Source organism: Physeter macrocephalus, chromosome 9 (genome assembly GCF_002837175.3).
Source record: "Physeter macrocephalus isolate SW-GA chromosome 9, ASM283717v5, whole genome shotgun sequence".
In the NCBI taxonomy this organism is placed as follows: domain Eukaryota; kingdom Metazoa; phylum Chordata; class Mammalia; order Artiodactyla; family Physeteridae; genus Physeter; species Physeter macrocephalus.
In genome coordinates, this window is record NC_041222.1 from 11,202,875 (window position 1) to 11,219,603 (window position 16,729).

The following is a 16,729-nucleotide window of genomic DNA, read 5'->3' on the forward strand; positions in this document are numbered from 1 at the left end:
TACCCTGGGAGGTAGCTAAATATGGTTGTTTTCCATGCAGAAACGGACCCCTTGAAAATGAAGTAGCTTGTTCATGGTCGTGCAGGTGGCCAGGATTTGGGGAGCTTCCTGCATCACTTAGCTTCTCCGAGCTTCTCTTTGCTCATCTGTAAAATAAGCACAAAAGTACCTACCGAATAATCAAGACAGTGCTGGTAAAGGACTTATCTCAGAGCCTGGCAAATGGGTCCTGAGGATGAGGATGCCAGCGCCAGGCTAGGCGCTGTGTTTACCTGAGGAACTGGCCAAACTGGTTTCCAAAGTAGTGGCACCATTTTACATTCCCACCAGCAGTGTTTGAGGGTTCCGATCTCCCCACATCCTCACAGACACTCATTGCTATCTTTTTGCTTTTAGCAATGAGTGTCTCTGAGGACAGCCAGTGGGTGGGGAGTGTGTGAAGTGGCATCTCGTGTAGTTTTGATTTGCATTTCCCTGCTGGCTAATGACGTTGAGCATCTTTTCATGTGCTTGTTGGCCATTTGTACCTCTTGTTTGGAGAGACATCTGTTCAGATCCTAGCAAAGCCCTTTTTTCACAGCGTGCAATGATGCAAAATTAGAAAGTGAAGGGTCAGAAATAAGACCAGAGTTTACAGCGTGCCAAGCAAAACACTAGTGAATGTCTCCGGCCAAGTTCTCCTAAACCCATTCCTGCTCTATTTAGGCAACCTCCTTCTTTGTCCGCCTCTTTCCTACACACTTTACTCCACAACACAGGTGCCACGCCCTCTTCTTGCCCAGCATCGGTTTCTTTGGACCCTAAACTTGGCATCCTTGGAGGAATGCAGTAGTCACTTCTTGGAGAAACCTGTGCTTCAGCTCATGGCTCCTCAGCCGGTTTTCCCCAGAACTTTTAAACAACACCATACATTCCTGCAGGACCAGGCTGCGGGGGATGAGTGGAGCCAGACCCTCTCACTCCTGCAGAATCCTAATTATTATTATCATGTTTCTCCAGCCCTCCACACCTGACAAATAGGGCTCCATACATTACCTCTCTGATGAAGGGGGTTTGCTCCAGAGCCTGGGGTGATCCTGGTCTCCCTGAGACCAGGCTCTCAGACTAGAAGCTCCAAGAAGGCGGCGGGCGGGGTCCGTGTTGTTCCTTCACCTTGGTAACCTCAGGCCCTAGTGCACTGGCTGGCACATATATGTTCCATAAGCATTTGTTCAATGAACGGGTAGATGAAACGGACCATTTTTTGAGGACTGTTCTGGTTCAGGCACTCCCATTTACCTTGCTACACCCCTCTAATACATCCCTCAGCGGGGGTTATTTTTCCCATTTTAGAGGTGAAGAATCTGAGACTCAGAATGTAGGGGCCGAGCTGGGGCTGAGAAGCCCCCAGCCCTCTCCGTGGTCAGTGAACGCACTCGTGTCTCTCCCCAGGTACTACGTGCCTCCAGCACCTACCTCAGCCCCCTCGGCCCGAGCAGCTGCCGAGTGGCCCCCTGCAGTCTCCTCTCAGCCGGCCGGGAGACCCCGGCACTCCATCCAGCTGGACCTGGAGGACCTGGAGGAGCTCAACAAGGCCCTGAGCCGGGCGGTCCAGGCTGCCGAGAGCGTCCGCTCCACCACCAAGCTCATGAGCCGCTCCCTGTCGGCCGACCTGCGCCAGGCCCGCGGCCTGCGGGGCTCCTGTCCCTTCTGACTGCGCTCAAGGCTCAGAGACGCACGGCGGGCAGGGGTGGGCAGTCCCTGTCGCCCTGGAGGCCCCGCAGACCCTCATGAGGAGGGCTCCCTCCTCACCGGCCCTGCCTGCTCAAGCCTCCGTGTTTCCAAAACGGAAAGGGTGTCAGCTGATCCTCCAGAGGAGTCACTTCCCAGGGACCAGCCCTGAAGGAGGTGCTGGGACTGAGGCCACCATCTGTCCAGATGCCATCTCTGGGAGGCTCCTGGTCCTGCATTTGTCCATCTCCGGCTAACAATATGTATTTTATATACGGATGGACAGATTTCTTTTTTTCAAACCGAAGCATATTCCTGGTCTTGGATCCTTCTTAGGAGGCCAGATAAGAAGGGACAGGGCCAGGGTCTCTGGCGAAAACTTGTCCCCCACCTGTGACCAGCCACTCCAGAGTAGGTGTCTCTGGGAAGGACGTGGCGGGGACCTTTCTCCTGGTGACTGGGGGTCAGTGGGGCACTTTGAGGCCATTGGGATATCTCAGGATGACACACCCAGCTTCTCCGTGGTTGAGAGGCCTTTCCCATGGGTCTGCTGGGATGGAGACACCTCACGGAGGGCCCAGAAAGCCATCCACCGTGGTCCCCCTCAGTACCTCATCCCGAGACCCCCGGCTCTCCCCTGGGACCCCCGTGGAATTGAGCCAGTGGCCAGCTTCCTGCCAGGTCCTTGTCTGTGGCCATGAGGCCAGGCCATCTCCTGCTCCCTGACCTTGTAGCAGCTCAGACTTCAGCTTTTCTGGAATGTGTGTGCATCAGTGATATTTGTATATTTGGGACATTTAAAAATCTATTTTCGTTATGAGAGCAAATAAAGAAGAGTGAATATTGATCTTAAGAAGTGAAAGCCAAAAAAACCCCAAAACATTCCCAAAGCCGCCCACATCTGTGGTGTGTGTCATCCACTTGTGGTTTCTAAAGTCAAGTTTGTGGGGTGAAAGATTTGGTGCCAAGTGGAGCCCTCCCCCGAGGGACCAGTTGGGTGCACATTTCCAGACTCTGCCTGCCTACCTTCCTTCAATGCCTCCTGTCTCTCCAACTCTCCCCCTCAGAACCATAAAGCTTTCCACTGGAGGGGCCTGCGAGGAGAGGCCGTCTGACCAAGCCTCTTTTATGAGACACACAGCAGATTGGTGTCTGCAAGAGCACAAGCCCGGACTCTCTTTCCAGTGCTCCTTTTGGCAGCAAACAGCAACAACAGCTGCCATTTACTGAGCGCCTCCTAGATGCCAATCCTTGAGCTAAGTGACCCACTGTGCGCCCATTTTATTAACGAGGAGACCGAGGGTCCGAATGCCCGAACTCGCGACGGTCTGACTCCAAAGTCCATATTCTTTGTCACTGTTTTTTTCTCCTGAAACCTCCATGACTTTTTCCTCCCCAGCTCCTGCTTCCCCTTCCCTTGGCCTTTTCTTCAGTCCTCCCCACCTCTCATCTCACTTGCTTCTCCCGGCCCTCCAGGACTCACTTCTATTTCATTTTTCAGCTGATCCTTCTCAGGAGAGTTGAAAACGGCGTCCTGCTGAGATGGGAGATTTCTTGTTGGTTCTGAGCCTCCCGGTCCACACCCTCATGGAAAGGTGGTTGGGAAGGGGGAGCCCGAGGTGGGGGGCCGGAGCAGTGTCTCCAGCCTCAGTGCCCTGGGCACAGCATGGCTGCAGCTTTGAACAAAGAATGCTGAAGTCTTGGGTCTGTGGCTCTTTGGAGGACACGGGCCTGTGAGCCACAGGACTGGGTGTCAGGAGCCAGGGTTTTGGTCCTGGCACTCCACATGGCTTAGGACGCTTGCACATAGAATTACTCCAATCATTCAGGCCAGTTTCTCTGCCACCGGTGTGGTCCTGCTTCCCTCACATGACCATCACAAAGCCCTTGGGTCTGGAAGGAGACCAGCCTTCCGTGTTGGAATCCTGGCTTCAGACGCTCAGTCCTCTTTATGCCTCTAAGTGGGCCAGCCTCAGACGTGGCCCCATGGCGAGGGCTCCAGACACATTTGCAAGATGGCTGGATTCGAGAGACCAACCTTACCCTAGGTATCCTATCTTCCTCCTGGGTGTCAGGTGGGCAATCTGGGGACACCTCATGGAGACACACAGCCCCTCTGGCCTGGCCCCAAGTCCTCCGAGTCTCCCCCATCCTGCCCCTGCCCTGGCCCAGACACCCGCCTCTTCCAGGATGCTCATTGCAGCCTCCGCGTAGGTCTTCCTGCCTCCGGTCTGGGCCCTCCTAACTCGCCTCCCCAGATGGCCAGGCTGACATCTAAAGTAAAGGCCCTACGCAGTAAGGGGAGCTCGGATGAGAGTCGGCCTGCAATCTCACGCCAGGACCTCCAGAGCCGCCTCCACAGGGCCTGCGTGCGGCCTCTGCTGCAATTCACTTGCTCACCAGGTGCCCTCAGGGCAGCTGTTCCCCGACTGCGGTCTCCTCACTCCTGCCCTGTCCATGGGACTTGGTAACAGGGCACCTCTGTGACCTTCATAATCAAGTGACAGAGACTCTATTTCATGTACTTAAGAGGAGAAACTTTCCTTCATTCCTGAAAGGATTTACTTGAGGAAACGCAATATGATCTGATAAGATTCTTGAAAAAATCTTTTAAAAAATATTGATTGATCATCAGTTTCTTGGTGACACCTGGGAGAAATTTTGATATGAATGGTGAAATTTTGACACTATCTCATGAATTGAGCAAAAATAAAACCAAACTGATTCATCTTTTAAAAATAAATAAATAAATAAATAAATAATAAATAATAAAGTAAGGGCCCTTGTGTTTAGCACCACACTCCTGAGTCCTCACCACCCTCTATCTACCTGAACTCCTCTTCAGGGTCCTCTGCTTCGATGTTCCTCAAACAGATCTTTGGCTTGCAGCGGGAACAGCAGGTGTTATCAGGCTCCTAATCTTTCTAGAGTGGTTCAGGTGCCCCTTCCAGGTAGCCTTCCCAGACTTCCCCACTGGAGAAGGAAGCTTCCCCGTGCTGGGCTCCCACAGCACTCAGTGCATCTAGTCATCCATCCTGGCACATGTGCTGGCAATTATAGCAAGGGCCCTTCCAACCAAGGATCAACTCAGGGCAGTGGTCGGCCGGGGCCCAACTGAGGCGGGCACAACATGAAGGAACGAATGGAGAAACGAACAAGCAAATGACAACCTGACTGTACCACAACAGACGCTTTACTGATGCAACTGAGGGAAAGAGCTGAGGTACGAAGGGTGAGACGGGGGCTGAGGATGGCTCCGCAGAGTCCCCAAGGTCCTAACCCAATGCTAGGACCCTTCCTTTTCCTTCTTCCTTTCCTCCTCATGCTGCATATGCAGTGGCCCACACAGATCCTAGTGGGAGAAGACAGCACATGATCGGGGGAGGGCAGGGGGTCTTCTGGGGGAAGAGGGAAGTAAGCTCTGGACTGTGGCTCCAGCCCAAGCAGGGCTTTAGCTGGGTGACCCTGGGCAAGTCATTCTCTCTCTCTGAGTCTCAGCTTATTCACCTCTGAAATGGAGGCTCAAACCCTTAACAACTGGCATGTCGGAGCACTTATGACTTGCCATGCCCTTCTGTTGATCTCCTGGATTCCTCACACCATTTTGAAGATGTTGAGAGGGAGGCTGATGGTGACCTGCGGCCTGTCTGAGGTCCCCCGGCCGGTGGACGGGGGCAGCAGGCTGCTGGCCACGGGGCCGACTCCAGCGTCTGTGTTCATACGCCTTTTCCCGGGCTTCCCGAAAGCGGGGGAAGATTCGTGCCACTGGTGGTCACGGGAAATGACCTCTGGGGGCACAAATCTGTCTAGATGGAGACGTTTTTATTTTAATAATCATGAAAGTATTTCACATGTATCCAAAAATGTGGAACCAGTTTTTGGTTTTTGTAACCAGTTTAAATCAGCTCTGTGATTTCAGATATTATTGCACACAGGACAAGACCATGTAAAGCCTTTCATTTAACACAGGTTTAAAGGAAAGTATGAAGAAGATTATACAGATAACGCTCAGTTCCAGCAAAAATTGGGACGGTGGTCCTGGACTTGCAGTTTGGGTGACACCTAAAATCACAAGACTGATTCCCCATCACACGGGCATTAGAAGCCTGGGGGTGTGGCAGGCAGCTGTAAATGATCACTCCCCGTGTGCGTGTCTCTTTCCCAAGTTCACCACACCTTGGCTATGCTCTTCCCCTCCTGTTAGCCTTTACAATCCTCCCCACCTGCTCCAGGCGTCCTCCCTGATTCCCAGTGACTTTTCCCCCTCCTGGGCACGCGTCCATCACCCGGGGGCCCTGCAGTGACGCAGGTGCTTAAACAGGATATCCTGCCTCGCTGTGCAGCTTTGACTGACAGCTTCCCTCTCTGGGCCTCTGAGGCTGCCCAAGGTGGGGCCACCCTCAGGGTGGGCACTGCCCAGTCCTCCTTGCACTTACCTTTTTCTCATCGCTGTATGTGATTTCTGACTCGTGAATGCCTATGCACTTGATGGCATCAAGGAACTCTTTCTTCTGCTCCTGGGTCACCTCTGGCTTGTCGGCTACAGGATGGAGCACGGGGGCCGGGTGAGGATGATGGGGGACCTAAGTGGGAGGCCAGGGAGGGCTGGGGTGCTGGGGGTCCAGCCCGAGTCGTGGTGGTCCTGGGGTAAGGCTTGGGTAGAGTGGGAGTTTGAGGTGTCTACCATAGAAGGACATCCCCACGTTCTTCTTGCCATTCCAGGAGGCAGAAAGTATGAAGGTCTTGGGGTGCTTGGTGAGCAGCAGGTCAGCAAAGTATTCTCTACCCGACTCTGGAGGAGAGAGCCTCTGATGAGACCACGGGGGCGGTACAACAGTTCCTATCTCACGGGGGAGGAACCTGGGTGTGCCCAGGGCCACACAGCCAACCAGTGAAGACCAGGGGTTCTCTTAGGCCACTGGTCACTCGCTCCTCCTGCGTGCCAGGCTCTGCACTGAGCACGCTCTATGTGTGGAATCATAGGAGCCTCACGTGGACCATGGCTGTCAGAGCCTTTCTCCCCATTTTACAGATGAGGAAATCAAGCTCAGACAGGAGCCTCGGGGCTGCAAAGTGGTGTCCATTCAATTCCATCAGTATTTGTGAGCTCCTACTAGGTGCCCTCTCTGCAGTGATGGTGGGGAAATGGGCGAAGTCACTGCCTGCCCAACGCAGGCTCCCACCCTTAGCTCCCCGAAGATAAGGAGTAGTTGACAGAGAGGCAGGACTGGAGCCAGTCTGGGGTTTAGATCCTAGTTCTAATTATAAGCTGTGTGACCTCGGGGAAACTACTTGACGTCTCTATTTCTCTACTTCCTCATCTGGTCACTGTAATGTCCTCCTAGGGTTGTTTGTGAGTATTAAGGGGATTAATCCATGTAAAGCACTTCAAACAGTGCCTGGCACATAGTAAGAGCTCAACAATGTTGGCAGCTATTACTGATTATTTGCTGTGTGCTGGTACTGGGGCCACAGAGATATAAGAGGAGGGCCTGTCCCGTGTTCTCTGTGTTCAAAGTCCCCAGGGCCTTAGTCCAGGCCTCCGTCTTTAGGCTGGACAACCCACCATCTCCCCACTCCACACGGCAGCCCTCCACCTGAGGGCTGGCCCTCACCATATGTAGACATGGTCCCATTCTTGCGATAGACCGTCACGGAGCTGGAGTTGTAGATGCACTTGTTCCCACTACAGTCAGACAGAAGAGGGGAGAAAAGCAATAAGATGGTCAAGAAGTGGACGATCACCCATCTCAGTCATTGAGGGCCAAGAGTCAGGTGGCAATTGGAGTCAATGCCCCCCATCCCTCCCTGCCTAGTCCATCAACGGGAAGGCTGAGGCCGGGAGGGAAGATGGACTCGCCCAAGGTTTTTCTGCAGCTGGAAGTGGAAGCCAGAAGCTGAGGCTGGGGGTGAGTTGGTGTGTGGGGTCTCACATGGTCTGGTACTCTCTGAGAATTATCTTGTCCTCCGCGTGCTTGGGCTCAAAGTAAAAGAAAGCCGCCTGGATCGATCTAGCTGACTCATTGTACTCGGGGTTTCGGAAGGCTGAGCCGATGTAAAACCACTTGCCAGAGAGCTGGGGAGAAGCCAGGAACTGGTGATGGAGGCTGGAGCTGAATCCTTGAGAGCCAGCTGGGATGAGACTCAGCAGATCTCTCCCCTCATTTTACAAACAAGGAGACTGGGACCCCAGATGAGGAGTGGACGTGCAAGAGCTCACTTGGAGGACCGGACATCTCCCCCCAACCCCCCACCCCTGGGCAGCCCCTCCTTGCCCAATACAGAATTGTTCCCTGCTGAGGGACCTTGCAAAGAGGGGTCGGAGTTTGGAGGCAAAGAAATGCCTCCAGAGGCTGGTCAGAATTTCACCCCAGGACCCAGGATAGAAAAGGATGTCATCAGGAGGGCAAAGGGAAGCCCAGAGATGGAAGCAGCTGCCCATGGCACTCAGGGACTTGGGCACTCACCCTGTCCAGGGTGGCATTGGTGATGGGCGCCACCGCCGTCAAGTTGGCGCACTCCAGACTCTGGGCGTCCAGCAGAGGAAGGAGGCTCAGGACAGCGAGGGTCCAGGGCAGCACCATGCTGAAACCACGAGGCACCTGCAGCCAGGCAAACTGGTGGCTGGAGGGTGCCAGTGACCTTTGAAGTAGCTGTGGGCGGGGCCCTGGGGGCAAGCTATGACACAATCTGGTGAGCTCTTGTGAAAGGTCTTACACAAAACCTTCCCTCCATCTCACAAAGCCAGCTATAGGTAAAGCCTGCAACCCCAAGTCTAATTTGGGTCCCTGACCCGGAAGGATTACAAGGGTCCAAAGGTCTGGCTGTTCAAAGCCAAGGTGAATGTGGGCCGGAGTGATATTAGTTAATGTGTTTAGATATTGATAGAGGGGCCTGTAAGCAAAGTCTCCTGTTTTCATTCAATTCCTGTCCTACTAAGCGCCAAGACTTGAGAAGCGCCAAGACCCCGCCATAAATCAAGTGCTGAAGGCAACTTAGAGAGTTCCCAGGTGAGCGTAGGGGAGGGGGGAATGAGTGGGGGAGGGGTTTAGGGGTGGGAGGTGAGGGCAAACGTGGGATCAATTCCAGATGAGTGTGGTGACAACTGTGAAAGAGCAAAAGTCCAGAGGACCCCCAACCCGGTCCTGGAGGCAGGGACTTTCCAAAAGAAAGGGGCTTCTAAGTTGAATGTCTATTTCCAGTAAATGTTTTACTTGAACCACCTCTCAGTATCTAAAACAGGAAATTATCCCTGCAATATCCCCACCCCCTGCTATATGAGCAGGGAGCTTGCCTCTCTTTTCACCTGTATATTCCCAGCCCTGGGACAGTGCCCAGCAAGTAGTGGATGCTCAGTATATACCATAAATAATTCCATTGCCCATTTGCATTTCTACATGACGGGGTCAAATCTTTATTCGAATAAATAAATACTTTCCAAAAGTACTATTATGATAAGCTTACAATTTTGTATTCTTATTCATTTCATGTATTTTGAATACTTTTTCATGTGTCAGTATAGTCAGCAGTTGTAATTTGAATGGATGCATAACCTTTCATTCACTTCTTGGATTCTAACTTCCTTGAGCATGTCCTCTCTTTATATTTAGAGCATTTTATTTTATTTTTTCCAGCTTTATTGAAATATAGCTGTCTAAAGCTTTTATTTATTTTTTTTTGCGGTACGCGGGCCTCTCACAGTCGTGGCCTCTCCCGTTGCGGAGCACAGGCTCCGGACGCGCAGGCTCAGCGGCCATGGCTCACGGGCCCAGCCGCTCCGCGGCATGTGGGATCCTCCCAGACCGGGGCGCGAACCCGCGTCCCCTGCATTGGCAGGCGGACTCTCAACCACTGAGGCACCAGGGAAGTCCTGTCTATAGCATTTTATACTGTGATTTTTCCTCTGATGATATGTGTCAGAGAGCATCCTAATTTCTTTCAAGAGTAAGAAAAACATATGTCTTTAAAACGAAAGACTTTAGCAATATTTAAAATTGCCCCCCAAATACATAAATAAATAAATAAAATAGCCCCCAAACTAGAAACAATTCAGATACCCGCCAACAGGAAAATGGAAAAACAAACTGTGGCATTTTGCTACAATGGAATATTACTTAGCAACAAAAAGGAATGAACTACGGATACATGTAACAGCATGAATGCATCTCAAAAACATGCTAAACAAAAGAAGCCAGGCTCAATAGTGCACAGACTGTATGATTCCACTTATACAAAGTTCTAGAACAGCCAAAACGAATTATAATGGTAGAAATCAGATCAGTGGTTGCCTTGTCATTTGACCGCCAAGGGGCATGGGAGAACTTTCTGAAGTAGATGACCATGTTCTGTATTTTCATTGTGGTGGTGTTTACACACGTATGTATACTTGTGAAACTCTTTGAACTGGAAACCAAAAATGTGTGCATTTTACTGTAAGCCAATTATACCTCAATTAAGTTGATTTTAAAAAACCTCTCCCCCAAAAGAGAGAAAACAAAAACATGATAAATCAAAAAACACTAACGATTTTTAATGCTGCACCAATCTAGCAATGCAGAAATGAATCTTTCTCTACATCCTTGTCAGAATTGGAATTTCCCTTCTTTTTCTTTTCTTTTCTTCTTTTTTTTTTTTTTTTTTTTTTGCCAGCTCAGTTAGTGTTTTGAATTTGCATTGCTCTAATTGGAGTCTTGCAAACATGACTGGAGCTCTTCAAGAGGGAAGAGTGCAGGTGAGGGAGAGTGTGGTATGTGAAGGACCAGGATGCTCTGTGTGGCTGGAGCCTGTGATGGGGTCGGAGTGATGGGGGCTGATGCTTGGGGGCGTTGATGGGAACCCAAGCTGCAGAGCACGGAAGCCAGGCCGAGGAGTTTGCAGTGGACTCTGGGGGTATTGGGGAGAAACGAAAACATTTTAAGTGAGGTGGAGGGGGGTTGACTAGTCAGATTTGCTCTTTAGAAAGATCACTCTGTCTGTCTACAGTGAGAAGAAGAGGGAACGGGGAGGGCAAGAACAGGAGAACTTGGCAGAGCAGTTGGGCAGTTGCATGGTCCAGGGGTGAGATGATGGGACTGGGCACAGATTCGACACTATTTTACAGAGATGCTGAACACTATATGGGGACAGTGCCACCTTAGACCTGGACCACTGGGGCTCCTACCTGCAACCCAGAGCTTTAGAGGCCCTCACATACCACACACACATGGACACACACATGCAAAGTTCATTCAGCAACACACAAGCACCTCTGTCACTTGGGATCTGGTACCTGGTATTGGCACAGGGTGACCCATAACATCCTTCCTCACAACCAACTGTGTTCAGACCCCAGGGGAACAATTCCTCCCATCTTGTACTCTATCCTTGAAACATCAGGCATTTGGACATTGTATCCAAATGTCCTGAGGCTTTGCGGGTGATGCTACTGCTGATAGAGTAGACAGACACCACTTCAGAATTCAGGGAGGATTTGAGTGGACTTAGAGGTAATGAAACTGAGCAGGACCCTGCGGGGCCCTCCTGGGTTAAAAACAAAACAAAACAAAACATGCTTCTTGTTTATAGAAAGAAAACAAAGTGGGGGAGGGGAGACTTTAGTCTCCGAGGCCTTCTCTGAGTTCCAAAGAGCAGGCTCAAGCAGTTAATCATTAGGACTATAGAGACACAGGACTCCTCATCCCTCCTGAAGGGATGTTGATAACAATCTGATGCATATCTTTGAGCTGTTTTGCAGAAACTAAGACTCCAACCCAGGTGGAGGATGGTGACTACATCCTGACCACAAGCACGTAGACCCCAACCTAGTTGGAACCAGAACGTTGATGATAAAGATTCCCTTGTCACCTCACTACCAACCAATCAGAAGAAGGTCCACGAGCTGATCACGCATCCTACAACCCTCTCCCATTTACCCTCCTTGCCTTTAAAAACCTTGCGCCCCAGCCAGCTAACGAGATGGATCTGAGACAAGTCTGGGTCTCCCATCTTCTGTGTTGACACCTCCTCGATTAGTAAACCTTTCCCTGCTCCAGACTCTGACATTTCCGTTTGGCCTCACTGTGCGTGGGGTGTACGAACTTGGGTTCAACAACAGAAAGAGAAAAGACAGTTAACTTTCTCATTCTTCCCTCTCAGCATAAAGGCAGTAAGTTCTTGCCACATCAGCTCTTGCTTCCCAATAGTACTGAGAATCCATTTTTTGGTTTTTTGCAACGTGTATTTGGGGAGGCCCTCCTGATTTAGAAATAGGCAGTATTTGCAAGAGTTGCACATGGTAGCTGAGAGACATTTTGCAATATGAAATCATTTGTATTCCTCTTAAATTCATGTGTAGGTAGATGTAACACACATTAGGCATGAATCTGATTCTTGATATCAGCAGCTAGAGGTTGAATGCTAGCATTGTGAATAATTTACAGCTTTATAAAATTTTTGAACAAGACAATCCATTGATTAAATTTCCAAAACTTAAATTGTAAAGAGTCAGCTTTATTTAAAAACTTTTGATATATAACGTTTAGGTATTTAGACCAATGGTCTTTGGGCCTTCCTTTGTTCGTGCGAAGAAATGCTAGGGTTGCCTGTGTGGGGGAAGGGTGAACAGGGAGAGCCAGTAAGGAGCAGGACTCCGTCTTTCTTTTACCCAGAGCAATTCAGCTCTGGCCTAACCTGCATGCCTCTTGAAGCAAAACCACAGACAGTGAGTGCGATATACAGTAAGTCCCCTACATACGAACCTTCAAGTTGCGAACTTTCAAAGATGCGAACGTGCGTTCCATCCATGTCAGGCATGAGTGAAATTGCAGCTTGCCCTCCGACTCCTGTTGCTGACGATCCTTCAACTCTACCATCCCCCACCTCCTCTCCCTCCTCCAGACAGTAACTCTTCTTGCCTGTTCACTCAATGCCAGCCCCTGGATGCCAGCTGTTGCACTGTACTACTGTACTTTTCAAGGTACTGTACTGTAAGATTAAACATATTTACTTTATTTTTTGTGTTTGTTTTTTATGTATTATTTGTGTGAAAAGTATTATAAACCTATTACAGTACAGTACTATATAGCCGATTGTGTTAGTTGGGTACCTAGGCTAACTTTGTGGACTTACGAACAAATGGAACTTACGAACGTGCTCTCCAAACGGAACTCATTTATATGTAGGGAACTTACTATAATACAAAATATATACTTGGTCTCTACCTCCCTTTCCTGGCACACAGCTCATAAAACTCTTGGGCTCTCCAAAGTGATACTTGTCTTTTTGTATGCTAATAAGATGTCTCTTGGGTGGGGGCTCCTGGATAGACAGGATGGGAGCTGGTTACCAGGGGAATCAACTTTGTGATTAGAGGGTTGGAACTTTCAGCCCCACCCCCTCACCTCTGGGAACGGAGCTGGTGCTGGAGATTGACTTGGCCACTAATGATGACCAGTGATTTAATCAACCATGGTCACATAATGATGCTTTCACTAAAGTGCTAAATGATGGGATTTGGAGAGCTTCCAGGTTGAGGAACACGTGGAGGTGCTGAATAGGTGGCCAATCCTGTTGCCAGAATCTTGACTCTGTGCGCCGATGCCGAACAGAAATACGGAGACAGAGATTTTGGAGGATAAGAGAGAGATGGCTTTATTCCTTTGTCAGGCAAAAGGGGAAAACACAGCAGGCTAGTGCCTCAAGAACTGTGCCCCCCTCCTGGGGAATTACAGGGGTTCTTATAGGTGGAGTTCACAGTCCGAAGTGAGTGATAAGGATCAAAATGGTGAAGGTCTTGCATTCTTCTTCTTGCATTATTTCAAAACAGTCACCGCTGGCGTCAGGCAACCCGGTAATTGGGTCCGTTTGTCTCTGGGTTATCAGCCTGTGACCTTCTTTCTGAAATGCAAACAGCTACAAGGGGTGATTTGCTGCAAGAGTGTGTAGGGAGAATAAACACTAGAATTCACACAGAGAGTTAGGGAGTGATTTATGCAGGACGTAATTCACACAGAGAGGAAGTGATTTGTGCAGGGTGTAATTCACATAAGGGCTAGCTTTGTGAAGGACAGATCTAGTTACAGATACTACAGATTAGTAACAGTTAAAGTAAAGCTAGGAGTGATTAACTCTTTCAGGCCTGTTTATGTTTCTTCTCTGTTCCCTTTACTTTCCTTGTTCTCAGGAGAAGAAAAACTTCGTTTCTATTTTAGCTGCAATCCGAAGAGGGCATGGAAGCTCCCTGCCCTTTCCCACATACCTTGCCTTATGCATCTCTGCTATCTGACTATTCCTGAGTTGTATCCTTTTATACTGAACTGGTAATCTAGTAAGTAAATGATTCTCCTGAGTTCTGTGAGCTGCTCTAGTAAATGGCCAAACCCAAAAAGAGGGTTGTGGGGACCTCTGATTTACAGCTGGTCAGTCAGAAGCACAGGTGACAACCTGGATTTGTGACTGGCATCTGAAATGGGGACAGTCTTGTGGGTCTGAGCCCTTAATCTGCAGGATCTGATGCTAACTCAACTCTGGTTAGCGCTGAAACCGCGTGCCCCTAAAACCGAGTTTCCTTACTGAGTTTATGATTAATGTCTCTATCCAAAATTTTATTTCCTTTCTTGTGCAGCCCCTGTTCCCCTTGGGATTGAGGAGTAACAAAGAAAAGGGGAGACTGAAACTGAGCAGGACCCTGCAGGGTCTTCCTGGGTACAAAAGCCTCTTCATGGCCCCTGTTTCCTTTTTTCCTTTAATATTTATTTATTTATTTACTTATTTATTTATTTATTTATTTATTTATGGCTGCACTGGATCTTTCTGTGTCATATCCGAATCTATTTCTTGGCAATGTGTTGTTTATCTTGCTTTTTTGTATACCTTTAAAGTTGTCTGGAAAGTCAGACATAAAGTGTGGGATAGTGGAAATGGAGATAAATAGTTTTAATGCCTAAAATGGTATGTATTTCTTTCTGCTAGGCCTTTAATTTGGGGTTTTGAGTTGATCTAGTCAGGAGTTATCAAATTGCTAGTGCCCCTAGCCACCCACCATAAACAAACGTTAACTGTTTCTGGAGAAAGATAATATACTCCTAGGTCTTGAATTACTTCCATAATTTTTCTTTTTTTAATTAATTAATTAATTAACTTATTGGCTGCGTTGGGTCTTCATTGCTGTGTGCAGGCTTTCTCTAGCTGTGGCAAGTGGGGGCTACTCTTTGTTGTGGTGAGTTGGCTTCTCATTGTGATGGCTTCTCTTTGTTGCAGAGCGTGGGCTCTAGGTGTGCGGGCTTCAGTAGTTGCAGCACTTGGGCTCAATAGTTGTGGCTCACGGGCCCTAGAGCGCAGGCTCAGTAGTTGTGGCGCACGGGCTTAGTTGCTCCGCAGCATGTGGGATCTTCCCGGACCATGGTTCGAACCCATGACCCCTGCATTGGCAGGCGGATTCTTAACCACTGCACCACCAGGGAAGCCCTGTCCCTGTTTCTTGCTTGCTGAAATGAAGGACCTTCCTAAGCCTTCCACGAGTTCCAAAGAGGAGGCTCAAGCAGTCCTCCTGAAGGGGTGTAGATAACAATCTGATACGTATCTTTGAGTGGTTCTGCAGAAACTAAGACCTGCACCCAGGTGGAGGATGGGGACTCCATGCTGACCACAAGCATGTAGACCCCAAACTAGTTGGAACCAGAAGGCTGATGATAGAGATTCCTGAAACATCCCCCTGTTACCTCACCATCAACCAATCAGAAGGTCCACGAGCTGATCATACATCCTAAGACCCTCTCCCCTAACACTTTCTTCTAAAACCCTTGCCTGAAAGCCATTGGGGAGTTCCAGTCTTTTGAGCATGAGCTCCCCATTCTCCTTGCTTGGCACCTGCAATAAACGCTGGACTTTGCTTCGCCACAACCCAGTGTCAGTAGATTGGCTTTGTTGCATGTGGGGCAAGTAGACCCAAGTTTGGTTCGGTAGCAGTGTCAGAACTGAACTAAAGCGTAGGACACTCAGTTGGTGTCTGGAGAGTCAGAGAACCCCTTGGTGTCAGAGAAAATCCACACACTTGGTGACCAGAAGTCTAGTGAGCAGAGGAGAGAGAAATGAAAGTTTTCCCTTACAGTGAGTGAACGGAGTGCCTCCCCTGGGAAGGAGTGAGCTGTCCTCACTGTCTTCAGACTCAGGCTGCCCCTTGAGGGGCTTCTCACTCTCCTCCCAAGAGGCTAGCCAAGTAGTTTCTCCAAGCACACCCAGCACTCACCCTGACACAGTACAATTTCCTCTATCTTCTTACATTTTAAGGATGCTTTAGTACCTCCATGAATTGAAGTCTTGGGCAGCCCTCCCCAGCCTGCCTATCTGTCCCTGGCACAACGTCAAGAGAAGTTTGGCAGGAAAGAGACAGAAAAGCAATCAGGGCAGTGTAGGATGCTGGTAAAGAGTTGCCCTGGTTCTACCACTTGCTAACTGTGTGACCTTGGGCAAGTTACCTAACTTCTCTGTGCCTCAATTTCCCTACTTGTAAAATGTGGATAATAATAATAAACTCCACTTCATTGGATTGTTATGCATAGTCAATCAGTTCACATTTAGACGAACTAAATATCAGATGAAACAAACTTGCTTCTAAGGGTCCTTCTATTATAATAACCATCACCATCTGTTTAATGACAAGCTGGGGTGGTGAGGAAGGAAAGACAGATTCCTGCATTATATAAATACTTCAGTGATTGCAGGTTACATCCCACTTCTAAAGACATCAAAATGCAAAACTATGTCTATATTAGATTCAGGAAAATAGGATATTTTCCCCATTAGATACTTGAGGAAACCAGTGGCCCAGAAGGGTAAGGTAACAGGGTGAAAAGATGAGGTTTCTATAATCAGGGAAATGCACCATTTTGAAATGATTCACTTTCTGAGAAAACCACTTTATACAGATTTCTGGCCATTTTATACAAGGCCAGGGCTGAGCTCTGTGTCTGACAGCTAATTCGTGATCTCATCTACGTGAGCAACCACAAAAATAAATGGGCAGAGCAAACAGTCCAAATTA

At 49.1% G+C, this 16,729-nt stretch overlaps 2 protein-coding genes across 2 annotated transcripts in view; one reads left to right on the forward strand and one right to left on the reverse strand.

The window, feature by feature from the left end:
* Positions 1 to 3,082, forward strand: part of AKNA (AT-hook transcription factor) — a 35,565-nt gene extending 32,483 nt beyond the window's left edge. The window contains exon 20 of the mRNA XM_028493598.2: positions 1,432 to 3,082. Within this exon, the coding sequence (XP_028349399.1) occupies positions 1,432 to 1,693 (262 nt within the window). The 3' untranslated portion in view covers positions 1,694 to 3,082. The remainder of the gene's footprint in view (positions 1 to 1,431) is intronic.
* A 1,813-nt stretch (positions 3,083 to 4,895) lies between these two features.
* ORM1 (orosomucoid 1) lies at positions 4,896 to 8,322 on the reverse strand. The gene is made up of 6 exons (XM_007109472.3): positions 8,178 to 8,322; positions 7,644 to 7,786; positions 7,326 to 7,396; positions 6,395 to 6,502; positions 6,147 to 6,250; positions 4,896 to 5,062 (listed from the first exon to the last, which is right to left on the reverse strand). Exons 1-6 carry the CDS (start codon positions 8,292 to 8,294, stop codon positions 4,997 to 4,999), a joined length of 609 nt encoding a protein of 202 aa, XP_007109534.1. The 5' UTR covers positions 8,295 to 8,322; the 3' UTR covers positions 4,896 to 4,996.
* Between the last annotated feature and the right edge of the window lie 8,407 nt (positions 8,323 to 16,729).